This window comes from Necator americanus, chromosome IV, assembly GCF_031761385.1.
Source record: "Necator americanus strain Aroian chromosome IV, whole genome shotgun sequence".
Classification (NCBI taxonomy): domain Eukaryota; kingdom Metazoa; phylum Nematoda; class Chromadorea; order Rhabditida; family Ancylostomatidae; genus Necator; species Necator americanus.
The window spans coordinates 1,316,482-1,341,731 of NC_087374.1; the positions used below are offsets into that span (position 1 = coordinate 1,316,482).

The window sequence follows — 25,250 nt, forward strand, 5'->3', positions numbered from 1 at the left end:
ACCATCAGGGTTACATGTTCAGAGAAAATGTGGGAGATATTCGAGAGATGCTACCAATGTTAGAGGTAATGCAAAAATAGAATAATGCATTCGATTTAATTGAGTTTGGTATACATCTTAGATAATTCGGCAGCAAAATATGCCTTTAACTTGGGCCTTTTGCTTTTCAACGTCGGCGTAAGAAGATCATTTTCAACAGTAAACATATCTGGACAGAGGTAGATGTCTTTCACCTGAAACAAAAACTCAGATGGAAGGCATTGATAAAGTCCATACCCATCAAGAAAATAATAATAATAAACAAAATACTAAGAGAAATAAATTCGCGTGCATACCTGCTCAAATGAGAACAATCCGCTCTTCTTTCCTACTGCAATCATATCGTCTAGAACCATCTTGACAACATCTTTGTTTCTGCACAACTCTTCAAGTGTTCCGCTTAAGTTCAGCTCTTTCTTGCAAGCATGGACCAATTCCTGTAAAACAATTTTCAAGTTACTTCATCATTTAGATGTAAATATTGATGCCAACCTCTGCATCGGGGACGACGATGGCAATTAGACACGTTTTGAGGGATTCTCCGTATACAAACGATTGTGCTACATACCTCGATCGAGCGTAAATGTTTTCAATCTTTTCAGGAGCCACATATTCACCCTAAACCTTAGCAAAATTAAAATAACAAAAAAACTTTTAAATTTAAACTTGGCATCGAGCTGTATATGAAGCATGCAGAACCTTAGCTCTTGTAACAGTGATTGTAAAAAAATATAGAAAAGAAAATACCTGCGCTAGCTTGAAAATATGCTTCTTTCGATCAACAATCTTCAGTGTTCCTTCTTTTGTCCACCTGCCAATATCACCAGTGTGTACCCAACCGTCGTTGTCTAGAACCTCCTTCGTCTGCTCTTCGTTCTTATAGTAACCACGGAAAACAATAGGTCCTTTTACGCACACCTGAAATACACAAATTGGAAAAGTTTTTTAGTCCGAAACTTTGCTAATCGGATGTCGTAGTTCAAAAACAATTTCGAGATAATAGCCATTGAAAGATAAGGGAGTGTTTAGACTGAAGAATTGTGGCTGCCAGATCTAATCAGATTATTACTTCGCCAGGGAAAACACAGAAATGATAAGCTGCTACGATATGATAGGGTGTAAACCGATTAACACTTATGGGAATAGTACTACTAATCTTTAAGGGATCTAAAAATTACCGCGAAACACTTTGTAGGTTATAGTAAGTTTATACGACAAGGAAATTTGAAAATAACAAATAAAAAATAAAATAAATTGATGAATTCAGTCAAAGAACGCATCTGAAATAAATCAGGGAAATCCGTCACTATTATTTGAATCGACGTTAGATCTGTTTTAGAATAAACCTCATCAACTAGTTAACTATACACAAGTGCACTTGCGATCATAGCTTCGGGTCCTCACCTCACCAGCTTCATCCTTTGAAAAATATCCTAACTCTGGGACATCAACCAATTTGATTTTAGCTGAAGGTATAACCATTCCAACATGTCCAGCATTTGAATCGCCTTCCATTGAGACCTGTAAATGAAAACATCGTATTAAAGGTAATACCGTATATAATTATCATAATATCAAACTAACCGTACAGGCTGCTACACATTCTGTTTGACCATAACCTTCCACAACTACACATCCCATCGCTGCCCGGACAAAGGTGAGGACATTTTCGGCGAGAGGTGCAGATCCAGTCACCATAAGTCGTACACGACCTATTACGTATAATTCAGCACGAAACATAACGTACATGAACGGACAAAAATGGACAAACCTCCCATGCTCTCCCGCACTTTCTTAAACACTAGATTATCGAAGAAACCATTGTTGCGAATGACAAAGCTTAAAATGCAGGATGAAGAAGATAAAACAACAAAAAGGAAACGCCAACAACACAAGAGTAGGAAACACTAACTTTTGCATTTCCCGAGTTTTGTATGCGATGGCCAGATTGAAAAGAGCCTTCTTTATATAGGATTTGTTAACTTCAGACATTACCTATAAGAATATATTTTGAAAAATTTGGACGGATTGAGGAATATTTTGCGCAATGATCCAAATAGCAATGTTCCGTACCTTATCATAAAGTCGGTTCAGTACACGTGGAACAACTGGAACAATAGTCGGTCGAAGTTCTTTGATGTCATCAACCAGAAGACGAATATCCCCTCTAAAGCACAAAACACGAATTCCTTTGAGATCCATAGACCTGTATAAAATAAAAACAAGCAAACATACCTGTAGAAACCAACTCGACCTCCCTTAGTAAAACATACACTTTCGATCACACGTTCGAGCATATGTGCTAGTGGAAGGAAACTAATCATCACATCCTTAAAACAAAAAGAAATAAATAGTTCGTAAGCCACTAAAAATAAAAATGTAAGCAATGATTATGACTCTATACCCAATCAGTGGGTTACTTATTGAAACGACGACGTTAAAGTAGGAAAGTCTTGCTGTACAACGCAAGTTTTTAACTAAATGGTAAAGTGATGTTTATTCACTAACCAAAAATTAGAATCTCATCGGAAACACTCAATTAAACACGGAAAAATCATTAGTCACTATAACGACATAAGGACAAAATATTGAATGCTCGATGGGTATACGTCTATCAAAGGATAACGTCAAGTTAAGGATATTATGTTGGCGGAAAGCAAAAAGAATGGAGTTTAAATAAAAGGAAATATCGCAAGGTAAAACAGAAAGGCTACTAACCGTCGAGTAGAAGCCGGTATATTTGAAAAATTCGAGACAAACACCGTCAGCAATAACGTTTGCGTGGGTCAGCATAACACCTTTAGGAGTGCCTGTCGTGCCAGAGGTATAACAAATCGTTGCCAGGTCTTCAGGCTAAAGATGATCGATACGGATAAAATAATGGTGCTTAGAAAGAAAAAAGCAGGAATATAAACCCCACCCTTGATGGCTGATGTGCAGGCTTATTGCTTGCCTCGCGACCGATCTTTTCTAGCTCATCCATAGTTAACACTCGAACACCTTGGGCTTCAGAAGCAGCTCGCAATTCATTAGTAATCGGTTCCATCACCACCAAGAATTTCAGATAAGGACAATTAGGTTTTTGTTCGAGGAGACCTGGAAAATACAAAACAGTGCGAATTAATTGAAGACTCAAGTATAATTTAAAAGTTATTATAAGAATTGGTATAGAAACTACGTACCCATCGCTTTTGACACTGTATCACAGACGACCAACTGCATCTCTGTTTGGTTGAGTATGAAAACGCAGGCTTCGAAACCAAGTGTTTCGTAAATGGGAACGATAACATTAGAGAAATTATAGGTGGCTAACTCCGTTATGACCCACTGAAAAGGAAAATTAGATAGCTAGGTCATTTCAATTAATATTTGGTGTTAAAATATCAAATTTTTAACAAGATATTATAGCAAATTCACCACCTAACACGTTTAAAAACGTGAAAATGCAACAAAGATTAAATGCTTGTCTTTTTTCAGCTAACTATCAGACAGCCATACACAAAGTTACTAGTTAGTTGAATCTGCAGCTAACACAGATGCATTATGCGCCAAATTTTCACCGAAATAACTTGTAAATAGTCCAGACTTTTATGAAGTTATAGAGACGGGGTATTAGAAAAGCGGTTAGGACAAAGAAGTTGCCTGACCAAATTCATAACAGAGCGGAATTAAATGTGAATACGATGCCAATAATTTGCCACGGCAGTGAACAACGGGAGGCGATATAACACCTCAGTACTGAGAAAGTATTGGACGCAAAAGTATTGAAAATAGCATTGAAGTAAAATACTCTATCGCTTGCATAGAGAAAAGTGCGGAAACGGTAGATACTGATGTGAAAAGAAAATATAGAGTCAGAAAGCGGATTTCTCTTTTGAAAAAATGGTTGGAAACAGCATTCTGCGTTTTCAATTAAGTAGCTATCCTTGTCATCTGAACTTAGGAAAAAAAAATTCAGGAAATATTGAGATCGTTTTTTGCATGCCAAGATCTCCTACTCTTGTGTATAATATGTATGAAAAAAGAAAAAATCATCAGAGAGAACAAAAATAGATTATTGGACTATAAAAAAGATGCAGGTCAGGGTGATTAGAGAAATAAACTGAGAAATCAAATAATATTTGGCAGGAAATGCTGAAAAATACCTCTGGTCGATTCTTGCAGTAAATCCCTATATTTGTGTCATTTCCCACCGGGATCCCCAGCTCTCGAAATGCGATCGAAACGTCATTTGAGCGTTCAATAACCTGGAAAATAGAAATGATGTCTAATGTTGATGTTCATTAAAATTGAATCAATTCATCAGTGATCATCGGTATACCACACTAACGAAAGTGTAAACTTCAGGAGAGTTGATACAATCACGTGCAAAAATGATCGAATGCAGGACAAAGTTCCAAAAAGTTGACTATGTTTTCGGGCCAAAAATGGAGGAGTCATAAATCTTACTGAGTTAAGGTGACTGAAGATTTAGTGTCGCAAACCTTCCTTTATTTCAAACTAATCGCGCTTGAAAGCAACGTTCGAGAAGTTTTCGTCGTTAACTTCTCTTTAAAGTAGATGGGGTTCAGAATGTAGTTTGTAAGTATAACAGCAAAAATTCAAAACACCCCTTCCAAGTCTTGGAGGTGTCAACAATTTACCCTTCGACACAACCATTTACAACCTTATTATCGTTCAAAGGAAACGGAGTAAAGTGAACCCATGTAGGACTGAAAGAAACAGCTTTGTCGGATAGTCTCATCACTATTCCACAACGCGCATCCAACTATCCCAATGAAAGTCAATAAAAGAAGTGAACTGATGCCTCTGACTCTTAGGCTTCTAAGGACGTGACCTTTGTCAGTTAAGACCCAAACGTTTCCTATCACAGCAGATTTATTTCTTTTCTGAAACGCTAGGGACTATAGAGAAAGTAGCATCGAAAATTTCGCCAAACGCTATCTTTAACTAGTTGTGATTGTTATGGATCCGTTCTTTTTAAATCAACGTTTCGATTAATCAACCAACCTTGACTCTAGTGTATCAGGAGAGAAATGCATGAAATAACAGTAACAAAACAAATATTATGATGCCTAACTACGGAACAAACCTCATTGTAGGTGTGCCACTCATACGGTTCAGTGCCATCTGGTTTTTTTACTCGACGACCAAGCATTGGGCCGTTGTTAGAGACACGTGCACCCCGACGTACACCTTGATAAAGAGTTCGCGCATCCTCATAGATGTAACACTGCAGCTTGCCATCTTTAAGATACGCGGTTATACGCGATCCGTCCTTAAATAGTTGAATGATTAATAGTTTACTCTACGCTCTGAACAGTGCCATAGCTACGTTCAGCATCAAATGAAATCATAGGGTTTTTGTAGTGCTCGACCAAGAAACAGATTTGCTACGAACAGCTCAAAATAGTTGGCCAAAGAGTGATTCCATTGGTAGATTATTCCATCTATCACCGTGCGAGCGCCTATTACAACGCGATAACAGAGAAAAAAAAAACTCGCAACAACAAAAGATTAACTCTTTGAACCATAAGAACAGCATAGAATAAAACTGGAAATGAGTCCCATTCTAGCGATTTTATTTTACTAAAGCAAACAATAAATAGTTGTTTCTAAAATGAACAGCAATGCTAACAAATAAACTATTACACTACGTTATGTGATGAAGTGTGAATAAAAATAGCACCGTTCAAAGCATTCTCGAACTAACGCCATAGTGAGACGATGATGGGTGATGTGGATTATCCAGAGGGCAAAGGAGCTTTTCTTTCAAAAACAAAATCCTTTCATGCAAACTGAAAACTGTTTTCCTCACTGACATGACATTCGCGAGTGAGCAGAACTAGCTTCACTGTTGATGTTGGCGGAGAATTCAAATGGTAACTACATATGGCTGTTCTGCTCCACAGAACATGAACAATGGAAAGAAAATCACAATTTGGGCAAATTCAGTTATGCATGGTATATTAAGATATGAACTTCCCGATTTGCAAAGGCTAATGAAATGAGAGGAGAGCAAAGTTTTCAGTAAAAAGTCACACGAACCTTCTGCTTGACGGTCTGGTTTAAAGGATCCACCAGTGGCGTGATCTTGCCATTGCTATTGGTTTTTGTGAGGTAGTAGCCAAGACCCATAGTTACAGCACCAGCAGCAGCAAGTGATAGGTAGGAGGAAAACGAAGATCCAGATGTTCCAACAAAAAAATGGTCGATGAGATCAACGAAGCCCCTAAAATTTACATAAGTTAAAGAACAAGTGATGCGGTCAGCACAAATGTATTACTTGCTTCAAAAGAAGCTGAAACATGGGCGTAAACAAAAAACAAAAACATCACATCACAACACTTATGCTAACTTGGATACAGGGGCCAAGTATACAGCCGAACCAAACAGGACCTAATAATAGTGCATAAGCCGAGCAGCATAAAAACCGTAAATGATAACTGCTAGGGGCGAGTGTAGAGGGGAATATAAGAACCCATTAATATTGAGTACATCAGTGACAATCTCATTTCTCTGTCAATCAACTTCAGAGGCGTTCAGGAGCTTAACAGTAAGTAACAAAACACTAGTTTTGGAGATGTTTTCGATGGAAACCGTCTTAGAAGATCACCGAGGGGATAAGAACGATAAAATCTATTGAAAAGTACTTTATGATTGTGACTTATCAACCTGTCTAGAAGCGGTTTAAATGGAGCGCGCAATAGATGTGAAAAAATTAAGTTAAAAAGAAAAACCAGGAACATTATACGAGCTAAACTTTCGCCTGAATGCCGCTACTATGAGTCCAACACTAGAAGCATGTTAGCTATAGAAGCCAAAAAAACAGGGGAAATCGGAGCGATAAAGTAGACCGGCTACATTGTTGCTAGATCCAAGCAGATATCATGACAATAAGGAAACGAGGGACACAAACAAGTTGTTGTATATAACTCGTTTCTGTGAGGCACATCCAATGGGCACAAAGCGAACTCACCTGCCCTGTGAATGCATCCATACAGCGGTGTCCTTCATCATAGTGTAAGCACGTTTGACCCGCTGATGATTTAAGTGAGGTGAAAATCGCTCAAGTTCACTTTTCTAAATTATCCAGTACAGGCTAACGGGAACTGGGTAAAAGAGGCCCAGCTCAATTCAACGGTATGTAAGTCCAAACACGAACAGGAGTACGAAATCTTGAGAAGACCGATCTTTCGTAGGACTGCTTTTCTTAAGATGCTGTTCTTATAATGATTGAAAATTGTAGTTATGTAGCACAATGACGACAAGAATCCATGGAAGCTTACAAATATTAAAAAAAACATGAGGCAGATCACTTTAATGCATGATCACATGTCTATGTAAAACAGTTTTCAAAACTTTAATACAGAATGGATGAAGTCTATTTGTAGTTTTAGGAAAACAAATGAAATGAAGAAGGCATTAATCCTGGGAAGTGATGGATTTCAGACTTTCCTATCTCCGAAGAAATTCCTACGTTTTTTTTTTTGCGGTCAAATCCAAACCACAAGTGTTAGAAAAGACGATAAGCTGGCGATTGGACGACTTCTAATATGGATAAATGAGCAGCACAGCTGATGGGAAATTGTGCTGGAGTGTCTTGAAGAAAAGGACGATCGAAGATGAAGAAGATGCAGCTACAACATAGCAGAATGATCACACCGTCCTTCAAATAAGTAATAAAACGTAGCGAAAGGTCAAAACCGAGATAGCGAAACAATCAGACCACCGCTGCACCCGTGTCTTCATCTGAAACTGCCGTATCGCCTGTCTTAAACAGACACGCCGGGGCAAAGTTCGCCCTCGTGGCTAAATCACGCCCAAATTACACTAGTATCATTCCAAACATCTTCTCGTTAATGTAAACAAACCCAGTAAAAAAAGAAAAACAAATGTGAGCTAAGTACAAATGACAATTGTCATAGGTTTTTCCTATGTTCTTTTTAGTTTCTAGACGAATCCATACTGAAAAAAGAACGGCTGAGTTCGTTGTTGGCGATAAAAATTGAAGAAACTGGTTCTAGTTCCTCGTTTGGGCACAACACATTACTAAGAACTTCAGGACCAGTTAACATTTTACTAGTCATAAATACATGGGAATCTGTTAATCCTAAATAAAAATAAATGATACTGTAATTGAAGAAACTTAGTCTGTCAGCTTAGAAGAGCTGAACGAAGCGTTTTAAGGAACCACAGACAAATAGCCTCAACAAATAGAAAGAAAAAGTAGTGATTAGTGGCCATAAGCCTTAAAAGAGGTGTGGTTATGCGTCTTACTTCTAACATGGAAACAGCACATAATTTGCAATGGTACTTGTACTGAAATGCTTCAGCTTCAAAAGAGAATAACCCACTCCCGTGCTTTGCTCAAAAAAAGGATATCTCCACAAAATATTAGGAACTCTCAACCTCAATGTACAGCCCGCAGAACTAAAGTGTCCCCGGACGCATCGATTTGCCCTCTTTTATCGATACAGTATTTCAGTACCATCATCTGGCATTAGAGGATTGATGAGAATGACATTTCCTTGCGACATAGTTTAGTAACGTAGTACATAAATAACTACAAATAAATGTATTATGAAATATATAAATAAATAATAACAATGATAAAAACGTAAATACGAATTCTGAGAGCGCTTCATAATTGTAAATGCGTAGAATATTTCGCAGCGTCAGAAAAAAAAACGAAAAATCCAAATGATCAGAAATCTTTTCTAACGCAGATTCTTAGGAAACTTTTAAAACCCTTCATTATTGCGCCTGACGTCTAACGAATTCCAATACCTCAAACTTTGAGCTGTTCAAATCGGGACTGAATGCAATTAAAATACTACCAATGCCTAGGTCTTCAGATATTTCACTCTGCGAAATGATGTGCCACCGATTTCACTTTTAACAAGCAAAAGATTAACGAAATGGAACCACCTGAAGTGAATTTCATTACTAGAGGAGGGTAGAATTCCACAATGAGGTAATCAATCCACTTCATGCGGTTTTTGAGTAAATTGATGCCATTGGTCGAAAAATATCCGCTTGTACAAAGAACACCACATCAAGAAGTTCTCCGTACGCTGTCCTTAAAGAAAGATGTTGCATAAACTAACACAACCTGTTTCTCGTACTAATATGATCGTATATTCGATATGCGAGACCATTACGGAGAAATCGCATCAATCATCATGGCAGCTAACTAGCCACACCCGTCATGTTGCGGTCACAAAGAAAAAAAAAATCCTGAGTATATTCACACCCTATTAACAGCAAAAAATCAGAGTGACATAGATGGTAAACCGCAAGCTTTTCACAGCATAGAACTTACGCAAAATCGTTTACTGTTTCGTTTGCACTAATTTCAGTCCAAAGCATGTGATTCGGATCCTGGATTTGTTACTAATAGTTTGTCTGCTTCCCAATAACAAATGACAATGTGCGTCAAACGTGTGGTGCCCGGTTCAATGCCAATTGCTGGGCAAAGAACACGTTGCGAGGTAACGATGACATCAGAAGCGTGCAGGAATCGAAAACAACGTAGTGGCGATCAGATTACTAGCGTAACTCCAACGTATTCTTACACAACAAACTATTTCAAAGATAGGTGTTTACTAGAATAAGTTATCATTCAAATAATTAATTTGAAAAATTTGCCCATTAGAATATGCTACTATTCAATAATTTATTTAAAAACATATGCTAGGATTATGCTACGCTAGTAATAAATAATAACGTCATTCCGTTGTTTTCAACGTCAGCATACTTATGACGTCATTGATACTTACCTCATAATGTGTCCACTGCCCGGACAGCTGGTACACAACTAGAACCAGCACCACAAGTGCTAAACCCCAGGTAATAAACTGTAAAACCAGTTGTTACATCAGTTGAAAGCATGTTTAACGAAATTGAGAGAACATTTAAAGTGGAGTTCAGAAATACTAAGCACAAAAGAAAATAATGTTGATTTTTTCTCTCGACAAAATAAAGTAAATAAAATCATACGATTCGAATCTCTCAAACCATCCTTCACATTTAGGAAGATCCGGTATCACTGGATAAACATCACTCCTATTTTTTATAGTTTTTTTTTGCGACCAGCACTTTCTCGAATCGAATAGCAAATTGTATGAAAAATTTATATTATATTAATTTATAAAACGTGGAGAAAGATATTTATAAACGTAGAGATAAATATAACTATTTATAAATATAATAGGCTATTTATAAAACAAACGTAGAAAAAGCAATTTCACTTGCAAAAATATCCTGCACTTCTGTTGGGTATGAAGTCGTAGTTGAACAGAATTAGTCAAATACTGACAAGCTTAGAAATGACATTACATTCCGGAATTTCTAGCAAGTAACTGAGTGGCATTTGTTTATTATTTGACCATATCTTCATTATTTTTTCTTCCTACATGTGAGGACGAACAATATTCTACCAGTACTTTGCAGTGGATTCCCAGAAAAGTACAGTAAAATGATTCATTCTAATTTAGTATTAAGGGTTATCATGTTACGCTAACGGTACATTAAAAAAATCCTAAATATCCATTTGTTTGATGAGACATCACTATTTTCTTGCGTGGAATAAATTTCAGTTTGAGAATTAGAGCTCTCACTTTCTTTCTTCTTTTTTTTTGAATATACATATGTAATTCCAACCGATGAAATCATTTCAGCTTGAAGAAAGGTATGAGAACAAAAGAAAAACTGTAGCACAGTCGTGAAGTGCATGGATACAAACACGTACAAACGTCAACACAGTGACAGTTATTTGTACTAATGGCACTAAACACTATTAAATATTGCTTGAACAGTAATTTTGCTGATTCTTATCACTCTCCTTATCTTTTTTGGCTCCGCAAGAAAAACATGTCCTATGAAAGAAAACTAAAACCGCTTAGTGAACAAGCTCCGCTAAGGAGCCGGAAAGGAGACTAGGTTTAGGTTTCTTAAGTCAATCAGGTCGGGGTAGCTTGTCATAAATAAGGGACAAATAAGGTAAGTTTACAGAAAACTAAGCTTGTTAATAGTGAAGAGAACAGAGTCGTGATGAACTGGTGATTACGAAGGTTATAAACACTTCTAGATCTGCGACTATACACTGAATCAGGGTAGACGCCAGCAATATCTTTTGCAGGTCGCCTTCCATAAAATTTCTCCTTAAAAAAGACGGCTAAAAATCAATATAGAATGAGGTGCGAAAAAAGGGAAGAGAAAAACAATGTGATGCAAACATGTGAACACTGCCGATATCAAAATTACGTCCACCTGTGATTTATTAGTCAGAGTTATCGCGGTCTTCTTTTCGACCCGATAAAACTCTTAAGTGAAATTCTCATGGGATTAAACTTTTGTTGAATCTGCTGAATAGATGTGAAATTAATTGCATGAAATCAATAAGATAGTTCGAAGCCAATTTCGTTTCGTTCAGCTGAAATGAGTGTCGTCATAAACAAAAACAAATGCACATTAAATGAAAACGGCTGTGCAAATCTGCCCATGCTATGAAACAATTACGAGATTTTCACACGGATTAGCTCTAAAAGGGGTTTTAAAAACATTAACATGTCTTAAAACTTGGTGGAACTTCGAAAAGATTTTCATTTTCTATTATATAAAAAAAAATTCGGGAATGATCAAACGGATAATTATATACATGTATATATATAATGTATATATATATATATATATATATATAATATCTCATGAGAATGATTTTTTTTGCCGCAAACACTCGAATGGATACAGATGTAGCCCTAAAAAGCATGATTGAACGGGGGTCGAATTGAAATATGAAATGATCGCCGATTTGTTTAAGTTTTGTTTGTTTTGTTTAAGATGTTCAATGTCATCCAGCGAAATTGATACAAAAAAAAATGCAATAAAAATAAGTTGAAAAGAACGGAAGGGACTTGAGCAAACAAAGAAATAAAGGACGACGAAATTATTGGGCCTCTCTCTCAAAAAAAAAAAAAAAAAAAAAAGAAGAGAAAAACTCGAAATTAAAACACATCGATGTTATGGGGAAACGGCTTCGTCCTCAAAAATAAAGAAAAAATATCGACAACCAGATCCCTCCGCTTAATTACGGCGAAGCTAAGCGTTATACGACGTAGGGAAATAGTTACAAATGTAATTATCGAACATGACGATCACAACACTCTGTCCTCCAATGGAAATCAGTAGAAAAGACCAGGAACTTTTCTTTTTTCGACCACATATAATATAATAAGAAGTGTTGAATCAATCAAAACTAATAATGTCAGCCCTCGAAAAGACTGCAGCCACAAACGGATGAGGAAACTACATGTGTGGCCTCCGAAAGCGGGGTAAACATGGCCGAGTGCCAGTCGGAGTGTCTGCGCGCGCGCTGCCTCAATCGCTTTAGGACCCAGTGCGGCCAGCCACGAATAGCCGCCAGCCTCACACAACACAAGAGGACGAGAATGCATGGATATGCGAGTCATGGACGAAAATCAAAGGCTAGGAGTGAGGCGAGCTCTGAACTCTATAATTAACTTCTTCAACAGCGATTGTCTAGTTTGTCGGAATCGGAATGAAAAGAAGGCTAAGCGATCACGTGAGCGTCGTCCAGAAACTGTCTACTGAATAAATATTCGATGTTTATCATTTCTATGAATGATGGGAGACGGCAAAGTTGCTGGTGAAGGTGAAGAGGTGGTTGATATCCAGTTTTGATGGCGCTGCACTACCGGACACCACTGTACGGGAGTCTGCCGTGAGTCACGAAATTGATCAAAGATATGGACGTCGCTGGTGTCGAGGAATACAGATTCGGATGAGTCATACTACATCGATCATTGATCGATACACACCTTGAATACCGAATAATTTAATTCATCGATTACGTCGATTTTAATACATAATAATAGTAATAATAATAAATAAGTATAGATAAATAATAGTAATAGTTACGTCGATTTTAATACATAATAATTTTAATACATAATTAATAGTAAGCAAATAAGTAATCGATTTACGTCGATTAATTATTTGCTTACTTACATAGTCAAATGAACTAAATCGATAACACAAAGTGGTTGGTTAGGGATTGATCGATACAAAAGGGGTGGGGTTTAAACTGTTAGAATTATTAAAACCATTTCATGAGGATTCTGAGAAGGAGACCTCTCGAAATTCCGACAAATCTTGGGCTTGTTGATTGAATGATTCGAAATATTCGAATTCATAATGAAAGTGGTCGGGAGAAACTTCGAGAAAAATGTACTTGGTGGGGGGGGGCTCTAACTTAGTTTTTTCTCATAGTAACTTTAGTTTACTGCTCTTACTTTTTTCTCCTAGTAACTTTAGTTTAAATGTCGTAGATCCTCTAAGACTAATACTTAGGCCTTAGGGCGCCGATTGATTTGATTATTTATTTAGAAACTTAGAAATAAGGGTGTCACTGAATGGGCCCTACCCCAACTACATTAATCCAGAAACTTCTCGATCTAAATATTCTGGACCAACAATTACTTACTTTGGAACTATGTAGAGGGCTAAATTTGTGCAAATAACGAGTAGTTAGCCCCCCCCCCCTTCCCTAATGGTCCCATATTTTTTATTTGTAAAACATTAGTAAGAATAGATATTTTCTTGTTGCAGATGGATGTAAATATCCCAGTTGGAACCGCGGCGAGTCCGGAAAACGGAAAATTTGTTCAAATAGAAGAATACGCTTGTTCGGCTGCACTTCGTTTCGATCTTGCCTGAACAAACGATGCTTTCATGCACAGCCGCCGCCCACGCAAGCACTCTCGGTCAATAGCGCAAAACGTTTTCGAAACGAGAAAGCAACGGACAACAACTATCGACAACGATGCGCTTCAGTTGTTGAATACATAATGGCGTCAAAAATTCCTAATAAAAATCGCCGAGAACCAGACGATTTTACCGGAAAAAACACAGGAATGCAGCGTTCACTTCAAGCGTAGTTGTTTGTCTTTTTTTTTTCTTTCAGGGAAATATTGACGAATACTGCGGCGACCCGCCTAAATAACACAGCATTAGTCCGAGGTGTGAGGATAAGATTAACTCGCATGCTACTATTCAATAAGGGCTGAGAACGTTGCAGAAATGATCGAAATTCCACGTAAAGGAAGAGGAATTATAACTATAGTCTCGGAAATAAAAAAAAAGCCCGGAAGATGTGCCGCGTGCACAAGGCTGGCGCGCTCCAATCGAACTCGTTGTAGAAAATAACGCCCCGAAACGCTCGAAGCCGCATCTTCTGGCCGTTTTTTTTACGGCAGTTAGGAAGAAATGGACGGAATCACCCTCCTCCCGATAAACTACGACCCCGTGTAGGCATAACCCACCTGAAACCCGTACCACCCCAGATTCGTGGGGTGATGCCTTTACACGCAGTACGCCACGGATCTGACGTCGTCAGGAAATCCGTAGGAAAGATATATGGAGATGGGGTTGCAGGTCCCCTTCGGGATGGGTCCTCTCATCTCTTCCTACCCTTCATAAGAAGGGCGTGGAAACCGCTTCAGTTCCTACGAGGTACGTTAGAACTCTTCTCTATATATGCGTTCCGTTCCCCTCAGCATCCTATTCATTGGTTTTACTTGAATAGGTTGGTGAGAAGACCTCATTGATCTTCGACCGCTCGCAAGTAGATGCGGCGCGCGTACAACGGTGGCGCAGCTGAAATCCTCGTAAAGGACCGTAATTTTCACGCCGTCTTCTACGACGATTAGGAAGATGTGAGTGGAAGAGCAACCAATCCTGCAACTTACAACCACATCTCTAGCTTTTCCTGCGGATTCCCTCACCACGTCAGATTCGTGGTACAGTCGGGTTAAAACGGCATGAAGTACGGTGCTGCTGCATAATCGGTTGCGTTCGACGTGTCCCGGTAAGGATAGCGGTTGGAATCGAGGTGGGACCATCGCGAACTACAGAGATGGGTGGAGGTAGCGAGGATCCTTACACGATTCTAACCGCTACGCTCCGCCGCTCCGCTTTGAGCGCAGCCGCTTGCGCAAACGTCCGTGTTTCATGTCGTTTTGGTTCTACTATATGCTCTCTTTAAATAGTCCTTGAAGCAGCCACATCAGTGTTTCGAAAGCTATGTTGCACTGTAATTTTCAAGATGGGATCACCAATCAATTGAAAAAAGGTTTCGTTGAAAAAAGAACGATATATATATATATAAAATATATACAATGCAAAATGTTACTGAAATGAGGTTTTGGTTAACTAGGATAATCCCATATTTGTTTACAGGAATAGATTATTTGCCCGTGTAATATATTCATGGAAGTAAAAGTATTATTCGATAAAAATTCTCATTGAAATAAAATAGTCCTATAATATGTATACTATAAGGTAGTCCTAAAGTAGCCCTTCTTAAGAAGTCAGCAATATTTTGGAGGAAATATTATACTTCTTATTCTCTTTGCTTTTTGTTTTCTTGCGAGAAAACGCCCCCAACACATCCTCTTTGCCAAAGAACACTTCACAATTTTTTTTTTTTGCATATATTTCCCATTGATTGAGTCGTTTACTGTAGCGAACTGGTTGTGAAAGTGGCTCTTCCAAGTGATTTCCCCATGAGATGCCATGATAAATTACGGCGAAAAGACAAACTGTACAGATTTGAAAGCGGCATCGTCAAGAGTTTTGGTCGAAAAGAAGGTTTTTTTCTATCCTGAACAGCATAACCTGATCTTTGATTTGTTACCATAGTAACAATAACGAATGCGCCACTTTTGCGCCCCGTCCCTGCCTGCGATTCGTCGAAAACCCATTCGGAGGCCCGGTAGGCAATTCTATTATTCGACGAATCGCAGGAGGGGGCGGGAGGCGAGGGTGGTGCGTTGGAATAGAAGACGTCGTAGGGAACCGCATTCCGAAGCCGTGTGTTTAACAGTGATGCAGGGAGAAATGAGCGGAACCACCCCTGTATCCATAATCAACGAACCGATATAGGTATACTCCAACGAAAATCCATACCACGCCAGATTCGTGGGGTGATGCCTTTAATGATGAGATTTCTCAGTTGAAGAGGAAAAATGAACAGTTCTTCTTGTCTTTTTCCACACTTTGAGTCATCTTCGACTATTCTTTAACACTAGATCATTCGCGGTAACGCCAGCAGGGGAATTTTCACAGATCTTCTTTTTTTTTAGTTTAGAAAAAAGAAATTTCGAGAAAAACAAAACAACTCCGAATAATCCACGATAATTCTAAAGTATTGCTTTCGAGAATTATAAACACGGAAAAGGTCAAGCGCTTTCAATTTCACTGGCTAGTCTTTCTTAAGTCTAAGAGGCTGAGAAATTGGCAAATAGAGAAAAAAAAATTGGAAAAATTGGAAAATACAGCCTATAATGTATGCGTTTTTGAAGCTTGTGGCTGGTTATGCTTAAAAGAAAGTAAGAGAAATTTTAGATGTACGAAAGATTCATTTTCTTAGCAGATTTTCAAGAGAAAAAGCGAAAATTGAATTACTTTATAAATCAGGGCTTTTGCGTAGCACAATGTTATTCCCTTAGAAAAAATCGGGATTATGTCCACGTTCCAGTGGAATTTCAGTGCCGAATGTCTGAATATGGAAGCGAGTGGACATTGCCCTGTGAAGTGCCGTAACGATGCCTCAAAATAATTCTGTTATTCCTGACAATGCCGTTTGTCTAACGTCAGACTCAATAGTAATATACGTTAGCGTAACCGCAATATTTTCGATGAGCACATCCCAGTATTACCTACTTATCACATCAAACTGAAAGGATTTCTCCAGATTTTCACACTCCTGGCCCCCCAAGGATTCTCTTTTTTGATTCGTTGTGATTAAGGTTGGTTTTCTTTCCATTTCTCATCTCCTGTGAGAACCATTCGAATTCGAATCGATTCTTTTTGTGTAGGAAACTGAAAACTGCTGAATCGTTTAGCCAGCTCAAGGTCAAATTGATTCGGTCATTGAACAATGCGATAAGTACAAGTGAACTAAGCGCGAGTGTTTTCTTTTTCTTCTGAACAAAGTAACAGGATGTTGTGGATTTCTTTAATGTTTGACCTTACTGTATTTTCCCTCACATTTTCTTTTCATGACTCATTCTATTATATTTTTCGCAAAATAACATCATCAACGTCAATTTTGGAGTACACCCTGAGCTCGGACTTCGCTTAGATGGTCTCCTAAATTTTTCAAGCAATTCATTAACGTATTCTGAGTTCAATGTACATAACACATGAACATTATACTCTATCACTCAGCCATCGATCAATATCGGTTGGGGACAGTACCTTGTAGGACACCAGAACGAAGACGAGACCAGAGAATGCTTTGACCTGTAGGAGAGAGGCGTGAACCTGGCGGTTTGCTGGAATGCTTATGGAAGCGGGCCTCAATATTCTACTAAAAAAAAAGATTTTAAAGTTTTATCCTGGAGAAAAGGAACGTGTTCAAGCTTACAATTCGATGTATATTACCAATTCTATCGTCTAGTTGACCTTCAATGACTGCGTCATTCACACTAGCCAGGAATTCTTAGCTTTAGAACTTTTTCGTTTAAGCAAGTGACTCAAAAACTGAACTTAGAAACTTTTGTTCTAGAGCAGTTGGAACCTTTTGTTGAGCAAATCACACCAGACTTTTTTTTTACTCAGGCTTTTAATGAGGCACGCTCCGAAAAAAAAAACCAGGAATACTAGATCCTAAAAATCTTTTGTGCTCCTCAGGTTAATAGCACAAGTACTGGATCACAGCTTCCATTGAAGGTTGAACCAGACGACGAAGAAAATATTTGGAAATAAAATGAATATGCAACACGAAATTAGAGAGAGAGAAAATTCCAAGAAATTGTAGGAAACTCTATCATTCAACGAAATCGAGCAATGGGTATACTTTTGCTGAAACACTAGAACGGTTTTGGGAGTGTGGATTAATTAATGGTGCTGACGATCTGGGAAAAATGATGCTGGAATCAGCACCAGGAATTCACTATAAACTAATGATGAGCGCTATTTTTTGTTTTTTTAAGATTCCCAGCCGTGTAATGAGATTCTTAGCATTCATTACATTCCTGGTGAAGCGTTTCGGTAATATTCTGGAGCTAAACTGTGCAGGATGGAGAATCTGAGGATAGTTCAAGATAGAATTTCTTCGGAATGATAGGAAATGATGTCGCTACAAAGTGGAGTGAAAAAAAAAGGATTTTAGCAAGGTTTGTGGCCACCTCAACCACTGACACTGACACTGACACTGGCTACTGAGAAAGGAAATAGGATTGGCAGAAGAGCCGATGAAACAGATCGATGGTGGATTGTAGATCGAACAATGAGATCATTTTAAAAGGAGATTATCACAAAATTGACGTTGTACGAAAGCTCGAGGGAAAACATAGAGTTCGGGTTGTAGATCAAGCGGAAACGAGCGTATCTCGCTCCATTCTTCCGAGTCCTCGTCCTAAGAAACGCCGATTGGGAACCGATTTAGTTCCTACGAGGAGTACGTTAGAACGCGCGCACTTACACGTACACGCTCCGATCCCCTCAGCATCGTATCCGTTGGTATTCTTGGTTTTCAATTGAATAAAAAGGTGAAGGCCTCATCTTCGACTGCTCGCTCGTGGACACGGCACGTGCATAAGTGTGGCGCGTTGATTTCGTAGGAAAGAACGCCATCTTCCGTTTTTTTTTTCCCAAGACTATTAGGGGAAGGTGAGGGGAGTCAAGGTCGCTTCCGTAATCTGGAATCCAAACTCTAGGTTTCGCCTGAGGTTTCCGCACCACTAAGTTAATTTTATGATACGTTGGCTTTAAGTTGTGAATCATACCAGGAATGAGTGAAAGTTCAAGCAGATGAGCTGGAGCTGTTCCATATCTTTTTTATTCCGCTTTCTAGTCGTCAGTGTGTTTATAAATGTAAACTAGGGTTTCATAGAGGATTCTTCACCTTCAAGAGTAGGAGAATGACGTGCTGGACATGCTGGACTTGTAATCCGCCGCAAAAAAAGACAACGCCAGTCTTCTCTGACAATAAATTGGGTCCCGGTTTTAGTGAAGTTTGCAATTTTTCGTTCGTAAGATTCTCTGACTCAAACAAAGTGTGTTCCACTTTTTTATCTTTCTTTTCTGGTGCAGCATTGGTGTATGTGAATAAATAAATAAATAAATAAATAAATAAATAGAGGCGCATAGTGCTTAGTGCTTCGTACTCATTTCGGTTGTTCTGTGAGAGAGGGTGGTTAGGTTATCCTTGACTAAGTAACAGACACTACGTAAATAACAGCAGATTCCATTAGTTCCTGGACGGAATGAAGTTTTAGGACCTAACACCTTACCACAGCGGATCCACTAGAATATCTGCAATACCGATTAGGGTTCTCGGACGTAGGAGGTATGCTTTATCAACTTTTATCACGCAAACATCAATGTAAAATTTTCCTTTTTTTTCATTTTCATTTTTTTTTCACCCCAATCATTTTCCTGATTCTACTTTTTTTTTGCTCATGGGCAGTAGCGTATGACGGTGTTGAAAGGATTCCGTGGCAAGGATGCTAAGTTACAGTTACAGTTACAGTTACAGTTACTACTAAGTTGTACTTGTGTACTACGTCAATAAGATATGAAGTGCAGCTCTTTATCACATCTCATGTCATCATCATTTGGATTTGTACTCAAACCAAAAAAAAAAATAGAGAAATAGCTAATTATCGCTATCGTATTGTATTCGATTCGATGTATTCGAAAAAACAATGCGATTCTTAAACAAGACATGTCAAAAAGAGGAAAAAAACCCCGTACTGACCACATTAAAAAAGCATGATAAAGTATCCTGTGCAAAATGACACCAGCGAAGAATAAAACACTGAGTATCATATTTTCCTGGAAGCATTTTTTTTTTAAACAGAATAATGTTCGTGAACAGAAAGAAACAGTTCCCATACCTCGTCTGTCGTTTTTGTCGGTTTTCGTATCAAGTCTACAAATGTGACAACCCCCGATACAGCTATTTCGAGCTAATTTTCTGGAATAATTTGTTAATAAATTTGTAATTTGTTGCATATAAATATAAAACAATTTTAGAAGAACAAATTGTACCCAAGGAAATCGTGTACCTTGTCAAAATCTCGGTTTTGTTACAAATCCTGACTGCTGACTTCGGAGTGATGATGGCAAATGAGTAGTGCTTTCTTTGAAACAATAACTAGATGATCTATGTTTTGAAGTCTCTCATCTGATAAGGGCTTGGAACAATGATAAGGATTTCCTGTTGAGTTTAGAAAGAGGCTGAATAATCTTAGGAAATGAAAAAGAAAATAAAAGCAGTGAAAAGAAGAAAAGGAAGAATCATAAGCATCCCATATGTACGTACTTCCTCTGATTTTATTTTCTAGTGCTTTTCGATCAAAATTCACCTCCCCTTTAAAAATGTTTTTTTTTAATTGAGAGCACTAAAACGTTCCGGAAGTCTTTTCACAAGGAATCTGCATGAATAATGGAGTATTTGTTGCAGATTTAAGGTAAAAAATAGAACGTCGCATGAGAATTGGAGATGAACAGCTGTTATGATTTTTTTCTATTAAAAATATCCGCGATCCGCTAGACGCATTCACTGTTTTCTGCACCATTTCCTTGGATATTGAATATTTTGATTGATTATTGATTATTATTGATTTGTGGGCTAGTAGCTTGGGGTTTTTCGTAAACTTCCACAAAACTCCCTTCACTTCATCTACGGGAATGTTAATTAACAGTGAAAAACCAGTAAGCCCGTGTTCTTGTGGAAAAAGATAGATGACAATGGCAATTATCGTCCAATTTTCTGGCTATTTGTCATCCAGAAACTCATACCTAAAGTGATCTAAAACAGGATTTAAATTTGGTAAAGACAAACAGATCTTCTAGCAACTGAAGGAAAAAAAATCGCAAGCTTGAAATTTCCAATGGACGGGGCCTTGAAACCCCTAATGAAAAGCAGGTATTGATGTCACTCATCCGGAGCAAATCAATGAGCAACCGGAACGCAGGAAATCCAGAGTTTAATCTTTCTGACCAGGTTTTGTAGGGGCGATTTCTTCGTATTTGTGGCCTAAAGGTTATAATTCGTTTCTTTCAACTAATAAATGATTCAACTTCAAAAAATCGTATGCTGATGTTTTTTTTGCATGCCTTGGGGGGAAGTAAGGTGAGTGGAAAATTTCTTTTTCTTGCATCATGTCATGTGCAATCGCATTGCGCATATTTTACATTCATACAATGAATTCGTGCGAATTCGCTTGGATGATTCCAGAGCGGCTTTCACTATCAAAGGCACATATTTTTTCAAAATAAATGTAGTAGTAGCGGAAGTAAATGCTTCAACCTTCAATCATCCCATATAAATCCAAGAATCGGATGGATCAAAGGCACCAGACCACCTACCAAACGAAAGCTCTTTCCATACGATTACGAATGAGAAAATCCGCTTTCATTTCATAAGAGCGGGAGTGTAAAGTGTTGCTTCTTTGGGTAAACTGATCGATCTGCTGCTTCTGATCAACGATTCTGGATTTGTGGGAGTGTTTTACGCTTTTGATGTGATCCTTGCAAATCCTTTCCTTATTCTTAAGCCTATCCAATTCCTTATTTCTTAAGCCCTATTTATTCTACTACCTCAATATCAAAAATTCCTCTGTAATTTGTCTTTAAGCTGATTTCTGCGCGTACAATAAAATAGCAATGCCTCCTTCTCCCCTGTCATCTTGGATTCTAGGGACGTTTGCATGTAAAAAGAGATGTGGAGAACCGAGAAGAGAGAAAAAAATGTGTCCTTCGAAGTTGCCTTTGAAAAATATGCGAGAGACGTTGGAGACGTGTTCCTACATATTTTCTGGCATAGACTGAGTTCCTTACAGGAAGCTGGAAAACGTTTTTACGTCATTTATCTGGAAAAACATCACTTAATTCGTTCAGCAAAAACATTCTTCCTCATATGAATGCTTTTAATGATTCCATGATATTATCCGTAACGCAGATGCGGCTCAAAAAATTCCCTAATCACTACTCTGCTCATATTGATATGTGTCTTTAAAATAAATTTGCAAATACATTCCTTTCAATTTCTTTTTTTTGCTATCTTCTTTTATCACGACAAGAACTTGAATTTAGTTTTGTTCACCTATACTTCTTCTGCATCTGCTTCTCAATACTTTTTTCTGGATTTTTTAATCTGAAAGAACACACTCCCTCCCTTCTTTTTATTCTTTCTTGCTTTCTTTTCTCTTGTTTTCTTTCTTTTATTCCTCTCAAACTCCACTGATTATTATTTTGTTTGAGCTGGATACGGATTCTTTATAATTATAATATATTATATTTATATTATACATTATATATCATATATTATAATATTATATATTATATATTATATATTACATATTATAAATAACACAGCTATCTTCTTTTATGAGGACGAGAACTTGGATTTAGTTTTGTCCACCTATGCTTCTTCTGCATCTCAATATTTTTATTTGGAATTTTTAATCTGAAAGAACACGCTTCCTCTCCTTCTTTTTATTCTTTCTTGTTTCAAGCGTATCGTCTCACTTTCTTTCATTTCCTTTAAAATCGTTTCTTATTTACTACTGCAAATTATACGCGTGAATACTTGTTTCCTGGTTTTTCTGTCATTAAATGTGGCTAGAATACGTTTTCTATAATGGGGTAATTTTTTAAAGTTCAATTTAGGGCACAGAAAAAAGAATTTAGCTTTACGTGACAAGTGATCTGATGGAGTTTTTTATCTCTACAAGATTGTGCCTTCAGTTATTTTTTTATAATGATATAATTTCTGTTAATTTTTAGATCAATAAAATGAGGTGATCAAGCCGACAAAAATGTGCTCATTCGACAACATCTTCAACTTTTAAACTTTTTCCATCCTAGTTCCATTGGATGCCAAGTGCCGAACTGCTGTCGATTGATCACAGTCCTTCTTTTTGGTGAATTCCTTGTCGTTTGATGCGGATTTTCGTTTAAAAAAAGTTGATTCAATCTCTCTTCATTAGATTCGATAGAGAATCCTGACCTAGCCGCGACTTTTGAAGTCGAGATTACCTTCTTTGAATTGCTTAAACCAATTCTGCGCCGTTTTTACTAGCACTTAGTATCTCTCAAGTCTCATGTGCAGCCTCCATAGCCGCTGCGCCTCTATTAAAAGCAAAAAGTCCGTTGTCTTGATACTCTTTTTGATCTGATAACTAACAAAAAATTATTCCTAAAGCCAACAAAAAAAGGCTTAAAACTAGGAAAAAATCGCTAAAAAAACCACTAAACCCTCTTGTAGGAATGCTCTTTCAAATCACATGTTAAGTATTGCTGTACTCCTTTTTTGTGTGAGTAAGTTTAAATTTGAAAAAGTCATTGCTTATGCATCATTGCACCAAACATTTTACCGTCAGTATTTTCCTTCTTTGAAGGATATTTGATGAAACGTGTCAACTAACTGCGAGCTGTCCATCCGGATGCCCGTCTCATATGTGATCTAATGTGCACCAGCGTAAATTCGATGACTTCCTCCTTGTCTCTTCTCGTCACGTATCGCTTGTGCTCACTTTCTCGACTGTTTTGCTTGAATCTACCATATTTTATGTTCAAGTCTGTAAAACTGTAACTGATGCCATGGAGCCACTTTGCTCTCTGTTTACTTAGGTTTTGTCACAAGATTTACTGTGCCTTCAGGAGATCCTGATAATTTCGTCCTTCAATGGATGAAAGGATTTCCTCAGTTTGATAGATTTAGAGAGTAAAGGAGGATTGTTTGCCACTGAACTGCGGATATTTTAAAGATCTGGTGACCATTCATCCTCCACAACGGTTTACCGCCTCATAGTGGCGTGAAAGTCACAGATCCACCACCAGATCTATGAGGCGGTAAACCGTTGTGGAACTCGTCGAACTGGGATGCATAGAAGTAGCATCGTTTGTCGTGCCCCTGTTCCGCTCCAAGGAGGAGCGGCAGGCAACGATGTGCAGGACTCGGAGCTGACTGCTCGATTCCGGAGGGGCTCGCGCTGGGCTAGCAATGACGTGGCGGTCTCGCCCCTCCGAACCGTGCGTAGTCGTCCCTAGGGTCTCGTCTCCCCGCCTCGATTCCCCCTTCAGGGACCACAGGGGTGTATTTGCCTTCTTGATCCTCTACCCCAACCCTTGTGGTATGTGGTATCATGTGCTAAAATGGTACTATGGATGTGGTTTATCCTTAAAACACTAATACACGGCAACAACATATATACACGACATAACCGATCGATATTAGTATTGATAGGGTCCTGTCAAGATGGTTATGTGGTTCTCGGCCTCAAGTGGTATGCAGTATGCAGTTCGGAGCAGTGGCAGCCAGCCGTGGTATTGAGATTTTAGATGGTAAGTGGTGAACGCCCGAATGCGACGTCATACCAAAACGTTCACAGCAAAGGAAGGTGGACCCCTAGTGCTTTGAGCCAGCCCTTATATATGCAGGTGACGCGGGAAAGCCACCGTAATACTTCGCCATTGGCAATGTTTTGCGCGCACAGCCTGAGAAAGTGGTGCCGGGTACGACATCGTCACAGTATCGTCCGGTCGGGTCTCCTAAGCTGAGTAGGATTTCGACATGTCTCACGTTCCTGACAGCTCGGGATAAAAAGCCTAGACCAGAATGAGGCACTATTAAGATACCCCACCTTCTTGACAAAAGATGTTGCGAGGTCCCTGATCCATATATGTTGACGACGACCTGTGGTGAAAGCTAAGTTTGTCATGACAATGACGCGTGTCTAGCCTCAGTAAGTGAGAATAATCTACTTGTTAGCCCGGCACACAAACTACGTCAGTGCCTGCTGTTTCAAAGGTCGAACTGTCACCTTTGAAACAGCTGGTCAACGTCACTCATAAGACCAGTAGACATCTTTGATGGGTAATGCATGGGAAAGGAGCGACTAGAAAAGATAGCTGAGACCAGCACCTTCAGTGGATACTTGCAGTTGGTACTCTGCGTATTCTATCTGGAACATAGCGAAGCAGAGTAATGGAAAAAGAATATGAAGACAACAAACAGTTCACTCACGGCATGTTCGAAAATTGGCGAACAACAAATTTTGCAGAATCTAGAATCAGAAATACAGTAAAAAATCGTCAGAAAAATTTCTCACGATTTTTCACTCTATTTTTCATAGTTTATATGCGCCTTTCTTGCTTCTCTTACCAGCGGA

The 25,250-nt window shown here is 38.4% G+C and overlaps 1 protein-coding gene across 2 annotated transcripts; it reads right to left on the reverse strand.

Moving 5' to 3' along the window:
• Positions 1 to 95: 95 nt before the first annotated feature.
• On the reverse strand, positions 96 to 24,226 carry RB195_000122 (uncharacterized protein; the record flags this gene model as incomplete). 2 transcript variants are annotated; one of them, XM_064196287.1, is made up of 21 exons in its annotated part: positions 96 to 233; positions 336 to 476; positions 532 to 657; positions 787 to 957; positions 1,444 to 1,560; positions 1,624 to 1,751; positions 1,811 to 1,878; positions 1,952 to 2,034; positions 2,113 to 2,206; positions 2,275 to 2,369; positions 2,758 to 2,892; positions 2,960 to 3,135; positions 3,222 to 3,366; positions 4,185 to 4,286; positions 5,132 to 5,317; positions 6,088 to 6,271; positions 17,323 to 17,399; positions 19,829 to 19,905; positions 19,968 to 20,047; positions 20,139 to 20,213; positions 24,111 to 24,226. In XM_064196287.1, the coding sequence occupies 21 exons, from the start codon at positions 24,224 to 24,226 to the stop codon at positions 96 to 98; spliced, it is 2,514 nt and encodes an 837-aa protein (XP_064052167.1). The 2 variants fall into 2 exon arrangements, with proteins under 2 accessions (XP_064052167.1, XP_064052168.1); XM_064196286.1 differs by lacking the exons at positions 17,323 to 17,399; positions 19,829 to 19,905; positions 19,968 to 20,047; positions 20,139 to 20,213; positions 24,111 to 24,226 and adding an exon at positions 7,019 to 7,059.
• Between the last annotated feature and the right edge of the window lie 1,024 nt (positions 24,227 to 25,250).